At 42.2% G+C, this 15145-nt stretch overlaps 1 protein-coding gene across 3 annotated transcripts in view; it reads right to left on the minus strand.

The window, feature by feature from the left end:
• The window catches only part of LOC105495424 (zinc finger protein 573), a 55062-nt gene extending 43267 nt beyond the window's left edge, over positions 1 to 11795 (minus strand). For 2 of the 3 annotated variants that reach the window (XM_011764942.3, XM_071087667.1), the window contains exons 1-2: positions 11654 to 11770; positions 2201 to 2251 (exon numbers count right to left, since the gene is read on the minus strand). Coding sequence is in view for 1 of the 3 variants with exons in the window: in XM_011764943.2 (XP_011763245.1) it covers positions 2201 to 2230 (30 nt within the window). In the remaining 2 variants the exon portion in view is untranslated. Of the gene's footprint in view, positions 1 to 2200; positions 2252 to 11653 lie in introns of all 3 variants that reach the window. The other variant, XM_011764943.2, reaches the window with a different exon arrangement.
• Between the last annotated feature and the right edge of the window lie 3350 nt (positions 11796 to 15145).

Raw genomic sequence — 15145 nt, forward strand, 5'->3', positions numbered from 1 at the left:
ATCCGGTTTGCCAGTATTTTATTGAGGATTTTTGCATCGATGTTCATCAGGGATATTCAGCTGAACTCTTTTTAAACATTGAATCCCAAAATGCTATTTTAGTTGATCATTTCTTTTCCTGGTAATTAATTTTAACTGATAAATCTATGATTCTAAAAGGTAAAAATATTTAGGTTTTTCAAGTGAGACGATTATGGGCCCTTTTCAACAAACTACATATAGAAAGAACATACCTCAACACATGTATATGACAAAAATCCATATATGACAAACTCACAGCTAACATCATACTGAATGGGAAAAAGCTGAAGGCTTTTCTCTAAGATCTGGAACAAGACAAGAATGCCCATTTTCACCACTTTTATTCAGCATAGTACTGGAAGTCCCAGGCAGAGCAATTAGGCAAGAGAAAGAAATAAAAGACGGCTGGGCGTGGTGGCTCGGGCCTGCAGTCCCAGCACTTTGGGAGGCCGAGGTGGGCAGATCACGAGGTCAGGAGATGGAGACCATCCTGGCTAACACAGTGAAACCCCATCTCTACTAAAAAACTACAAAAAATTAGCCGGGCATGGTGGCGGACGCCTGTAGTCCCAGCTACTCAGGAGGCTGAGGCAGGAGAATGGTATGAACCTGGGAGGCAGAGCTTGCAGTGAGCCGAGATCGCGCCACTGCACTCCAGCCTGGGCGACAGAGCGAGACTCCATCTCAAAAAAAAAAAAAAGAAAGAAAGAAAATCCAAATTGCAATGGAGGAAGTCAAACTGTCCCTGTCCCTGTCTGCAGACAACATGAACTTACATATAGAAAGTCATAAAGACTCCACCAAAAACTGTTACAGCTAACAAACACACTAAAGCTGCAGGATACAAAATCAACATATAAAAATCAGTAGCATGGCCAGGCGTGGTGGCTCATGCCTGTAATCCCAACACTTTGGGAGGCCGAGGCGGGTGGATCACCTGAGGTCAGGAGTTTGAGACCAGCCTGGTCAACATTGTGAAACCCCATCTCTACTAAAAATACAAAATTAGCCGGGCATGGTGGTGTGTGCCTGTCGTCCCAGTTACTCAGGAGGCTGAGAACCCAGGAGGTGGAGGTTGCAGTGAGCTGAGATCGTGCCATCGCACTCTTGCCTGGGCAACAAAAGCAAAACTCTGTCTCAAAAATCTCACCAAAAAAAAATAATAATAATAAAAAATCAGTATCATTTCTATATGCCATTAATAAACTACCTGAAAAAGAAATCAGAAAAGCAATCCCATTCACAATTGTTACACAAGTTTTTGTTTTTGTTTTTTTTTAAGATGCCCTGGAATAACAAAGGAGGTGAAAGATCAGTACAATAAAATCTATAAAGCTTTGATGAAAGAAATTGAAGAGGCCACAAAAAAATGGAAAGAGATCACATTTTCAGGAATTGGAGGAATTAATATTGTTAAAATGTCCATGATACCCAAAGTGATCTACAGATTGAATGCAATCCCTATCAAATTACCAATGACATTCTTCACAGAAATAGAAAAAACAATTCTAAAATTCATACGAGACCACAAAAGACCCTGAATAGCCAAAGACATTTTGAACAAAAAGAACAAAGGTAGTGACATCATATTATCTGACTTCAAAATACACTGCAAAGCTATAATAACCAAAACAGCATGTTACTAGAACAAAAACAGACACATAGACAAGGCAGAATAAAGAACACAGAAATAAATGCATACACTTATATCCACCTGATTTTCAACAAAGGTGCCAAAATAAGTTACCACGGGCCCTCCTTCTCCTTCTTACATGCACACAGGGATAATGAAACCCATGGATTCCTTTTCAAACTAAGGTTGGAAATCATATGATCAAGTAAGGTGATTTTATTTTGCAAAAACAAAACCAAAAACATATGCTTACAGATAAAAATTGGAAAAACCTACCCCAAAATATAATTAGTAATTCACCCTGGTAGAAGTGGAGGAGGAGAAAGGGCATGGGTAATTTTAACTTTCTCATTACTTCATTCTTTAGGTTACTGGATTCTTCTGCCACAAAGCTGATATACTTCTTATCTAGAAACATAGCACCAATAATACCTAAGATATTTATTAAAATGAAATTATAAAGGAGAATCTTTCTACTCATTGAGGAAACTGTGAACTTTAGTCCTGAAATAGAAAAACAATATGATTGAAATAAGTAACACCTACCATTTCTTGGATAGCCTTTAGTTGTATCATCAGTGTAATTCAAATTTTTTTCTGTGAATGAACATAATTCAGATAAATGAAATTAGCATTATTTTATTATATTTTATTATAAAAAACAGAAAAGAGTTTTGCACATAGTAGATTCTCAAATGTGAATGTAGACATCTCCTTCACAAAACATACAATCCAAATATCATTTTGGATACAATCCTTGCCAAATGTCTGATTGAACCTAATAAAATTGTTTTTTTGAGTCGGGGTCTCACTTCCATCATCCAGGCTGCAGTGCAGTGGGGTGCTCACATCTCACTGCAGCCTTGACCTTGCGAACTCAAGTGATCCTCCTATCTCAGCTTCCCAAGTAACTGGGACTACAGGCACACACCACCATGCCTGGCTACTTTTTTGTATTTTTAGTAGAGACAGGGTTTCACCATGTTGGTCAAGCTGATCTCAAACTCCTGAGTTCAGGCAATCTGTTGGCCTGACTTAATATTTGTTTAGCTTATGTTCCAGGGTCTGTTGTCATGGGATTTACATTTTTATTCTCATTACACTCCTATGAAGTAGGTACTATTATAATATGTGTCTGAGAGCTGTAGAACTCGGAGCCTGAGTGAACACACTGCCTATGCTCATACGGATAGGAAGTGGCAGAGCTGAGATTCAAACTAAATCTGGGATACCCAGAGCCCATTCTCTTCAATATCATACCACACTGTCTCTCAAAATCCACACAACAATGTGTCTGAAAAACTCAGGCTGCCAGCCCACAAATATCCCTGACCAGTACTAACAATTATTTCTTAGAGATCATCTGAACATATTCTCCACTTGTAGACACAGACCTGTATCCTCAAATACCAAATTATAGTTCTGCTTCCAAAAATACCACCAAGCAGATGACTCTGCAATTGTTGACTCTTAGTCCTCTGGAGAAAGAATAGCTAAGATCTCTGGTGTATGATTCCCTATAAACCCACTAATCTCCTTCTGAAATACAGCCCAACTGCATGGTTTGAATGATCTGCCAATTGAATAAGTGAATATTACTTAGAGAAGAGACAGAACCTAAGAACCATTGTGTAGTTGTCTCAGTGAACTCTGTCATCACCTGGGGAAGGAAGGCCTAAGATACTCTCTACCTAGTTCACTTCAGGCAAAGAAAATCCAACGTTCTTACATCAAAATAAAAATTTTTGTGAACCAAAAGGAAAGAAACCAACATGAATATTGCTTTTTAGCCATCAACAATATTTCTTAACCTTCATTATTTTTGTAGTGCAACAGTTCTTTCCTCCTTCTTGGGTTTCTTTTGGAGAATGGCAGGAGCAGAGGAAAACTGGATCACAACCAAACGTTGGTCACATACAAAACCAAGATATAGGCCAGGTGTGGTGACTCATGCTTGTAATCCCAGCACTTCAGGAGGTCAAGGCAGGAGGATCACTTGAGCCCAGGAGTTCAAGACCAGCCTAGGCAATATAACAAGACCCGTTCTCTACAAAAAACACAAAAATTAGCTGGGTGTGGTGGCACACCTATAGTCCCAGCTACTTGGGAGGCTGAGATAGGAGGAATACCTGAGTTCATGAAGTTGATGAAGTTGAGGCTGCAGTGGGCCATGACTGCACTACTGTACTACACCCTGGGTGACAGAGTGAGATTTTATATCAAAAACAAACAAACACATAAAAAAACAGGATATAGGAGGAGGGCTGAAATCTGTAACAGAGTTCACAGTTCCTGGGGTCAAAGCTGTAGGAATGGTGTGGTTCTGAGACTTATACTGCCCCTGCACAGCCCCAAGGGAGGAGCTTCCACCAGGGTGTGTAACTCCAGGAGCCTTCCCATGATGTCTTCCCAGGAACTTGGCTTAAGAGGTACCTGCAGCTCTAAAAATTTCCGTCCCAAGCTCATATGAGTACTTTATTTCTGGGAACCTTCATGCTAGAGCTCAAAATGTGACTTCTCTCTTGGGGCTGTGAGAATTGATGATATGAACTGGATTGTCATACCCAATTTAATCACAGTCATTTAATTGTCATACCCAATTAAATCACAGTTCAGAGTCTAGGGAGAAGAAAAGCACAGCATTCATAGTGCAAGCACCTGCCCAGGGATTATCGTGCAAATCAGCTATTAAAATGACTGCTAGAACCTTAAGACCAGTTTTACCTAGTAGCTGCTCAAATAATTGCCCTAATGCTAAGACTAGTTTTACCTACCGCCCTCCTCACCAGAAATTGCCAGCTCCCCGAAACTTCACTAGTGCCAATGAGTTTTGTGTCAAAACAATAGGTAACATTTCTCTTTCTAATAAAGCCCTCTGAGTGGGAAAAAAAACACAAATGATTTTTCCTCTGCAATTACACAACACTCAACACAGAAGACTTCCGTAAGCAAACGTGGAGGTTTTTCCACACACACCAAGCTAGCAATCAATTCTGTAATGGACAACCAGCTGGGTGTCCTCCAATACAATTCAGACACTATCTACCTGGAGATAGGATCAGATCCCTCAGGTTGAGGGCTTAGTCCCACAAGACTGGCTCACCCTTCAGACACTGGTTCCAAGTCTGGGCCTCCAGAATGTCATGCATGTTATTAACATGCACGTTAATAAATTTGTCTTTCTTTTCTCCTATTAATCTGCCTTTTGTCAGCTGACTTGCAGCAAACCTTCAGAGGTTTACACCCAAATTGCAATCCTGTTTTTCCCAAATAAAATGTTTTATTTTAGAGATTTCTCTTAATATTTTATCTGACTTTGATAGGGCCATTTCTTTAAGCTACAAATGGCTGTAAGTTAAGAGGGTAGAGGAACCAGCAGGTAACCAACTCAGTGACACACACAGAGCCCAACAACCCACACTCACATAAAAGCCAGGCTTTCTAGTCACAGGAGCACATTCACACACCACTCCCAGTGTCACAACCGCATAGGTTGTTGTGGACACCTACCCTACCCTACTACACGTGCTCACTGACATGCATACTGCACACTCACTTCCACCCTCGGTCACCCTCAGTCACACAATCCCTCTCCTCTCAGGCTCGCACAGATGAGAGGCCAAGACCAACACCCTGTCTATGCCCTGGGCCTTCTCTAGTGCAGCTCTGAAATCCCAACCTCTGCTCTCCCTGCAGGTTCATGTCTGGCATCGATCTAGGTCCAAAATTACCTTGTGTTGGTTTCTCCCTTTGACATGACTATCTTACTATGTGGCCCCCAATAACCATGCGGACATAGGAAAACCCGAGACATCAAGATTATTTTAGCCCCAGTAGCCTCTGAAAAATGTGGTCTTCAAGAGAAAACTTTGTGGCAGTGGAAGCCCCACATTCAAACTGCTCCCATTGCATTTTCAATCCACTCTCCAATGACTGGCTTTTGGAAGACTTCAGAGATTTCCTGCTGGCAATGTACTGTGCAGGCCCACAGTCAGCTAAGGACTGGTGTTTCTGGCCTGTGTGTAGGGAGAGGTAGGGTAGGTGCACTGGCCCTCGGGGAAGGCTGATGATGGAAATTGCTGATTAAATGATTGGATTTTTAAAAAAATTAAATCAGTCCTCTGTCCAAAGCCAACACAGGCCAAAAGCTAGGCCTCTAGAATTAAACAGGTAGCCAAGTTGTGAATGCAAAGGAAAAGTTCTTAAAGCAAATTAAAAGTGCTACTCCACTGAATACATGAATAAGAAAATAAAATAGCCTTATTGCTGATATGAAAAACATGTTATGGTCTGGATAGAATATCAAACCAGCCACATCATTCCCTTAAGCCAAAGCCAAATCCAGAGAAAGGCCCTAAGCTCTCTTCAATTCTGTGAAGTCTGAGAGAGGTGAGGACACTGTGGAAGAGAAGTTTGAGACTAGTGGAGGATGGTTCATGAGGTTTAAGGAAAGACGGCATCTCCATAACATAAAAGTCCAAGGTCCAGTCTGGCCAACATGGTGAAACCCCATCTCTACTAAAAATACAAAAATTAGTCTGGTGTGGTGGCAGGTACATGCAATCCCAACTACTCGGGAGGCTGAAGCAGGAGAATTGCTTAAACCCAGGAGGCGAAGGTTGCAGTGAGCCCAGATCGCGTCATTGTACTCCAGCAGCCTGGGCAACAGAGCGAGACTCTGTCTCAAAAAAAAAAAAGTGCAAGGTGAAGCAACAAGAGCTGATGTAGCAGCTGTTCTAAGTCATCCAGAAGATCTAGCTAACATAACTGACAAAGGTAGCTACACTAAACAGATTTTTCAATGTAAATAAAACAGCCTTCTTTAATGGCCATGACTTCTCCTCTCTAGCTATGAAAAGTCCCAGATGGCATCTTCTTCCATGTCACTACTACTACTCAGAAAAAAAGATACCTTTTTTAATATTATTGGTCATTGACAATGCACAAGTCATCCAAGAGCTGTGATGGAGATATACAAGGACACTGATGTTCTTTTCATGCCTATTAATACAACCACCATTCTGCAGCCCATGGATCAAGCAGTAAGTTTGATTTTCAGTCTATTATTTAAGAAATCCACTTCATAAGGCTATAGCTGCCATACATCATGATTCCTCTGATGGATGTAGGCAAAGTACATAGAAAACCTTGTGGAAAGAACTCACCACTCTACATGCCATTAAGACTATTTGCGATTCATGGGAGGAGGTCAAAATGTCAACATTAACAGGAGTTTAGAAGAAGTTGATTCCAACCCTCACTTTTTTTTTTGAAGACTTTGAGGGCTTCAAAACTGCAACAGAGGAAGGAACTCCAGATGGGGTGGAAATAGCAAGAGAATTAGAAGTGGAGCCTGAGGGTGAGCATATGTGAACTGATGAGGAGTTGCTTCTTATAGTTGAGCAAAGAAAAGTGGTTTCTGGAGATGGTAATCTACTCACGGTGGAGATTCTTTGAACATTGTTGAAATGACAACAAAAGATTTTGGATATTACATTAACTTAGTTGATAAAGCAGCGACAGGGTTTGAGAAGATTGCCTCCAACTTTGAAAGATGTTCTACTGTGGGTAAAATGCTACCAAACAACATTGCATGCTACAGAAAAATATTTTGTGAAAGGAAGAGTCAATCCATGCAGGAAACTTCATTGTTGCACTTTTTTTTTTTTTTTTTGAGACAAGCTCTCACTCTGTTGCCCAGGCTGGAGTACAGTGGTGCGATCTCAGCTCACCGGAGCCTCCACCTCCCAGGTTCAAGCAATTTTCATGGCTCAGTCTCAGCCTCCCGAGTAGTTGGGATTATAGGCATGTACCACCATGCCTGGGTAATTTTTGTATTTTTAGTAGAGACGGGGTTTCACCATGTTAGCCAGGATGGTCTTGAACTCCTAGCCTCAGGTGATCTGTCTGCCTCGGCCTCCCAACGTAGGTATGTAGATTTTTTAGATATAATGTCGTTGCCCACTTAATTGACTACTTTAAACATAACTTTTATATGCACTGCAAGACCAAACAGGCTCATCTTTTTTTTTTTTTTTTTTTTATGTTTTTTTTGAGACGAGTCTCGCTTTGTCACCAGGCTGGAGTGCAGTGGCATGATCTCAGCTCACTGCAACCTCCACCACCCAGGTTCAAGCTATTCTCCTGCCTCAGCCTCCCAAGTAGCTGGGACTACAGGCGCCCACCACCACGTCCAGCTAATTTTTGTATTTTTAGTAGACACGGGGTTTCACCATGTTGGCCAGGATGGTATCGATCTCTTGACCTCGTGATCCGCCCGCTTCAGCCTCCCAAAGTTTTATTTTGATACTTGCCTTTACCTCTGTGGTCTGGAACCAAACCCACAATATCACCAACATACGCCTATACAGCATAATCCCACATTATAACCACTCTTTTGCTTACATCCTCACCTCCATGAACTTCTCTGCTTCATTTTTGCTGAAATACAGTTGTCTCTCAGTATCTGAGGGGGACTGGTTCCAGGACTCCCATGGATACCAAAAATCCATGGATACAAAAGTCCCTTATATAAAATGGTATAGTATTCACCGGGTGTGGTGGCTCATGACTGTAATCCCAGCACTTTGGGAGGCCGAGGCAGGCTGATCACTTGAGGTCAGGAGTTTGAGACCAGCCTGACCAACATGGTGAAACCCTGTCTCTACTGAAAACACAAAAATTAGCTGGGTGTGGTGGCGCGCATCTGTAATCCCAGCTACTCAGGAGGCTGAGGCAGGAGAATTGCTTGAACCTGGGAGGCAGAGGTTGCAGTGAGCCAAGACTGTGCCACTGCACTCCAGCCTGAGTGACACAGCGAGAGCGAGACTCTGTTTCAAAAAAAAAAAAGTATAGTATTTGCATATAACCTACATGCATCTTCCTGTATACAGATGGTCCCAGACTTACAATGGTTTAACTTACAATTTTTAGACTTTAGGACGGTGTTAAAGTTATACTCATGCAGTATGTTCCTGGATTTCCAATGGAGTTAGGAGTTTATCTGGATGCAACCCCAGCAGAAGTTGAGGAGTATCTGTACTTTAAATAATCTCTAGACTACCTATAATACCTTAAAAAATATAAATGGTATATAAGTAGTTGTTATCCTGTGTTTAGGGAATAATGACAAGGAAAAAAGTCTGTACATGTTCAGAACAGACACAACCATCATAGGTAAGCCTAATTACACTTTCAGTCTGTGGTTGGTTGAATCCATAGATGTGGAACCCACAGAAACAAAGGGCTCATTGTATCACAACCTTAGGTAAATCTAACTCTTTTTTACTCTATGCTTGATCTTATGCAACTGGTATAGTCAAAGAAAAATGTGTGAGCCATGATGTGCCACCTCACTCCAGCCTGTGCAACAGAGAACCTGTTGCTATAAAAAACAAAGAGATATATATGCAGATTAGACTAATATTAAAATAGTCACAAACCAGAAGCAGGACATTAACACTGCCCAGCATTCCTATTCGATTTATTTTCTTCCTTCCTTCCTTCTTCTTTCTTTCTTCCTCTTTCTTCCCCTTTCTTTCTCTCCCTTCCTTTCTTCCTCTTTGTTTCTCCTTTCTTTCTCTTTCTTTTTTCTTTCTCTCTCTCCTTCTCTCCCTTTCTCTTTTCTTTTTCTTTTCTTTCTTTCTTTCCCCTCTCTTTCTCTTCTTCCTTCTTTCTTTCCTTTCTTTCTTTCCTTCTTTCTTTCTCTCTCTCTCTCTCTCTCTTTCTCTCTTTCTTTCTTTCTTGGTTGAGACAGAGTCTTGCTCTGTCACCCAGGCTACAGTGCAGTGGTACAATCACAGCTCACTACAGTCTCAATCTCCTGGGCGTGATCACGGGATCCTCTTGCCTCAGCCTGCCACGTGGTTGGGACTACAGGTGTGCACCATCACTCCCAGCTAATTTTTTGATGTTTTTGTAGAGACAGGGTTTTACTTAGTTGCCTAGGCTGGTCTCAAATTCCTGAATCAAGTGATACTCCTACCGTAGCCTCCCAAAATGCTGGGATTCCAGGTATGAGCCATGGCACCCAGCTCCCATTCTATTTCGTTTCTTTTCTTTTTTTTTTTCTTTTCAATTGAGATGGAATCTCACTCTGTCACCAGAACGAGGAGTGCAGTGGTTCAGTCTCGGCTCACTGCAACCTCCACCTCCCAGGTTCAAGTGATTCTCCTGCCTCAGCCTGCTGAGTAGCTGGGATTACAGGCATGCACCTCCACCATGCCTGGCTAATTTTTGTATTTTTAGTAGAGACGGGGTTTACCATGTTGGTCAGGCTGGTTTCCAACTCTTGACCTCAAGTGATCTGCCCTCCTCTGCCTCCCAAAGTGCTGGGATTACAGGAGTGGCCACCACACCCAGCTCCATTCTATTTTCTTAATCATTTCCTTTTCTTACTCAGACTATCAATGAGAAAATCTTGGCTGACAGTGAAACCGCATGTTAGAAAGTTAGGCCTCAACAATATAAATATGCTAAATGAAAAGCATTATACTCTTACAACCTTAAAAGAATAAGTTACCCCTTTGTCTCAAACTACATCAGTAACAGCAACAATAATCGTAAAGAGAGGAAGATTGCTGTCCTTGATGCTAAACTGAATTTTTAGGTTCTCTTTACCATATGAGAATACATGGAAGAATCTGAATGATATGCCAAATGAATATGAGATTTTTTTTTTTTTTTTTTTTGAGAGTCTTGCTCTGTAGCCCAGGCTGGAGTGCAGTGGCAAGATGTCGGCTCACTGCAACCTCCGCCTCCTGGGCTCTCCTTCCTCAGCCTCCCGAGTAGCTGGGATTACAACCGTGCACCATCATGCCAGACTAATTTTTGTATTTTTAGTAGTGATGGGGTTTCGTCATGTTGGCCAGCCTGGTCTCGAATTCCTGACCTCAAGTGATCCGCCCGCCTTGGCCTCCCAAAATGCTGCGATTACAGGCATGAGCCACCACACTCGGCAGAATATAAGAACGTTAATGAGATTCAGCTCAATGGCTCCCAAAATCTACTGGGAAAAAAGCAGATTGGTATTAGGACATTCAGACACATTTCAGACAAAGGGAAGCATGCCCTAAAACCAGTAATCTTAGGAAAGAAAAAAGCCAACTAGCCTAAACATTGATTTTTAGACGTGAAAGAATTTTTTTCCTCCTCATCAGAGTCCTTTTGAGTAATAGCAGGACCAAGGAGGGGGAAAAGAATCATGAGTTACCAGGTCCTTCCTTGAAGCACCGAATGCCTCGTAACACAATACCCTCCACACATTCCCTGTTCACACACTTTAACACATGGAGGTAGGAGGGAGGCTGGAATCTGGGTATGAGTTCACAGCAGGTTCCTGGGGTCAGAGCTCTGGGAAAGACGAGGTTCTGAGACAAGTAGCTCGCTCTCAGAGTTCACAAAGAAATAACCTCCCAGGCGTTTCCAATCTCACAGCAAGTCAATGCCTTCTTGCTGGAAAACTTCATTTAGAGTTCAGTATCCAATTTCCCTCTTGCAGACATTTTTTGTGTGTGTGTCAGCCGCAAGCAGCTGTGAGGAGAGAGGGGAGAAGACGCATCCAGGAACCTACAGCCACGACTCAAAGTGACACCGCAGTGCCACCGCAATCAACGTACATGAAAAGGACAAGCACCTCACATCCCCGTCACGCAAGCACAGCCACTCACTCACCTGTCACAGCCTCACAACCGCACCCACCGTCAAGGAGGCACATCACAGCCTCTCACACGCACAGTTTCTCTCTCACACACTCTCAAACATTCTCCATCTGACATATACAACATTCTCTCACGTGCGCACTCAAATACCCTCCTCTGCTGTTCATGCACCCACGGGCCTGAGATTCCGATAACAACTGGTCATCCAACTACAGGCTTCCACGGTTTAAGCGCTTCCTCCACCACCCCGGCCGGTTTAGGTTGGGCTCCAGTGTAACTTGATTGCCCAGAGCTCTGCCTGCGAGTACCCTGTGCCCATCCTGAAATGAGTTCAACTCACCTTGCAAAAGAACCACGCGAAAACGGAAGGGAAGCCATAGATTGGGTGTTCCCGTTGCCCTCTGGGAAATGTAGTTTAAGCCTAAAGATCCATGACGGCGGTGGCTTGTGGGAAAAGTGTCTCGGAACCCCAAATCCCGGTTAGATTGCAGGCACCGCCGGACGCTGGCTCCCGGAGGGTTTAATCTTCCCTCTACCCGGAGTGCGCAGACACAGAGACTTACTGCGCTGGCGAAGATAGCTGAGGCGAAGCCATGTTCGACTTGTCCTCGGAGTCCTGAGGGTTTCAGTGACCACAGAAGGCTGAGAAGGGGAATCCGAACTCGGAGCTGCCGGAAGCCTCGGGCTGGTTGAGTGTAGAGCCGGTCGGGGAGGGGGTTCAAGGTGTGGCCGCGAGGGCGAGCGTGGGGGATCGGGTATGAGCTCCCGAGGGCGGGGACTCTGCTCTGTGTCCCCTGAGGAGGTCCAGCCTTGTTATAAGGTATGAGAAAAGTAACTTTTAAAGAATGGACAAATATTAATTGTATGTTTTATATACTGATAGAGTACAATATGCTGTTTTGATCTATGTTTACAATGTGAAATGATTAAGTCAAGCTAATTAAATCTGTCACCTCACTTTTTTGTGGTGAAAACATTTAAAATCTACTCTTTGAGCAATTTTGAAACATACAACACATTATTTATGTAGTTGCTATTCTGTGCAATAGATTACTAAAGTTTGTTCCTGCTAACTAACTGAAATTTTGTACTCCTTTAATTAATATCTCCCTTCCCCCATTTTTCAGTCTCTGGTAAACACTATTCTCTGCCTCTAAAGAGTTAGACTTTTTTAGATTCCACAAATACCACTTATGTGATATTTGTATTTGTCTTTCTGTTCCTGGCTTCTCTCACTTAGCATAATGTCCTCTTGGTTTATCCATGTTGTCACAGATGACAGAATTTTCCTCGTTTTATTTTTATTTTTCATTTATTTTCTAAAAATCTATCTTTTATTTGTTTTTTAAAAACTCCATCTTGAGACGGAGTTTCACTCTTGTCGCCTGGGCTGGAATGCAGTGGCACAGTCTCAGCTCACTGCAACCTCTGCCTGCCCAGTCCAAGCAATTCTTGTGTCTCAGCCTCCCAAGTATCTGGGATTATAGGCATGCGCCCCTACATCGGCTAATTTTTGTATTTTCAGTAGAGACAGGGTTTCACCATGTTGATCTGGCTGGTCTCGAACTCCTGACCTCAGGTGATCCACTCACCTTGGCCTCTCAAAGTGCTGTGTTTACAGGTGTGAGCCACTGTGCCCGGCCAATTTTCCTCTTTTTAAAAAGTGAATAGTATTCCTTTATATATACATATATATGTATATGACATTATATATATAATATGTAACATTCTCTTCATCCATTTATAACATGCTGGACACCTAGGTTGCGTCCATATCCAATGCAGAATAATGCTGCAGTGAATATGGTAGTGCAGTTCTCTCTTCAGCATGCTGATTTCAATTCCTTTAGCTATACACCCACAGGTGGGATTGCTGGAACATAGAGTAATTCTATTTTTAGTTTCTGATGAATCGCCATATTATTTTCCATAATGGCTGTATTAATATACATTGGGAAATGTACTTACTTTTGATGCTGTTGGGAATGGACTGGTTTATTCAATAAATTGTGTTAGGTACATTGACTAATTAGTGGGTAGAAGTGAAGTTATATTTACTTAATTCTTTAAGGCATAGTCAAAACAGACTGAATAATTAAATGTAAAAATGATCTGGAGAAAATGTTTTTGGCTTTTTTTTGAGATGGAGTCTCGCTCTGTTGACCAGGCTGGAGTGCAGTCGTGCGATCTCGGCTCACTGCAACCTCTGTCTCCCGGGTTTGAGTGCTTCTCCTGCCTCAGCCTCCCAAGTAGCTGGGATTACAGGCATGTGCCACCGCACCTGGCTAATTGTATATGTTTTAAAATATTGAGTTAGGAATAGATTTTCTAAGCTAAATTGACGTGAAATGCTAAGGAAATAGTGAGATTTAACTTGATAATTATGTGTCTGAATGAATCAGCCAATTAATAAAATTAAAACAGGCCAGGGGCTGTGTTGCATGCCTGTCATCCCAGTACTTTGGGAGGCCAAGACAGGCAGATCGCTTGAGTCCAGGAGTTTGAGACCAGCCTGAGCAACACATCAAAACGCTGTCTCTACAAAATACAAAAATTAGCCAGGCGGGGTAGCATATGCCTGTAGTCCCCACTACTTGGGAGGCTGAGGCAGGAGGATCACCTGAGCCCAGGGAAGTGGAGGCTGCAGTGAGCTGTGATCCTGCCACTGCACTTCCAGCCTGGGCGACAGAGTGAGACCCTGTCCCAAAGAAACTAAAATAAAATGAAATGAAAACAAATACAAGACAAAAATGGATCGACTTAACACACAGTATGATGAACAGACATAGATAACAATACTGATCCAGTGTGTTTCTGTTATCAAACTCTTGGTCACTAGTCTAAAGGAAATGGGAATGGTGACTATAAATTCACAACCATTTACAACATTAGAAATACAAATTATCATCAGATATATCAGACTCACAATTACTTGCCCTTTTAAAAATTCATCCTGCTCTCCATAATTAAGAAAATATTGATAAGTCTTTTTTTCCCTTAACTTAGCCCTTTGTGCTCCTGAATCTCTGAATTTGTGTTCACATCTTAAGACTCTTTTTGTAATTATTTACTGTAGCTTTTTGTCTTCAGTTGAGACATCACCTATATTCTCTTTACACTTTTCCACAAATGACTCAATTTTTTCATAAGCATCATTGATGAGTTCCATGTATGTGATGATAGTGTAATGATAAATTATCAATGTGGTTTCCCTCCAGTCTTGTTCATTATTCAAGTGACTCTCCTTGGTTTAGCAACAGGTCAGGAGGTATCTATGACATTTTGTTCAGGTTAAGCAGTAAGAAGAAAACAAAATCTACATTATCTTTTTCATATTTTAAACACAAGCCAACAAATAATTTGGAAGGACCCGTGATTAGACAGTGAGGATTTTATGCTCCCTCAAGAGTAATTGAGATTGTTTAATTGTATGGAGGAATGAACACATCTCAAAGGGAAGCAAGAAGATACAATATTTAGATCACAGAATCATTAGGAAGTGGCTTTGCACCGTGGCTACACCACTGTACACAGGAAATATCGGCACCGTGGCACACACCTGTAATCCCAGCACTTTGGGAGGCTGGGGCAGGTGGATGACCTGAGGTCAGGAGTTTAAGACCAGCCTGACGAACATGGTGAAACCCCATCTCTACTAAATACAAAAAATTAGCTGGGTGTGGTGGCACACACCTGTAATCCCAGCTACTTCGGAGGCTGAGGCAGGAGAATCGCTTGAACCTGGGAGGCGGAGGTTGCAGTGAGCTGAGATGGTGCCATTGCACTCCAGCCCGGGCAACAAGAGTGAAACTCTGTCTCAAAAAAAAAAAAT

The sequence above is a fragment of the Macaca nemestrina genome, chromosome 20, assembly GCF_043159975.1.
Source record: "Macaca nemestrina isolate mMacNem1 chromosome 20, mMacNem.hap1, whole genome shotgun sequence".
Taxonomy (NCBI): Eukaryota; Metazoa; Chordata; class Mammalia; order Primates; family Cercopithecidae; genus Macaca; species Macaca nemestrina.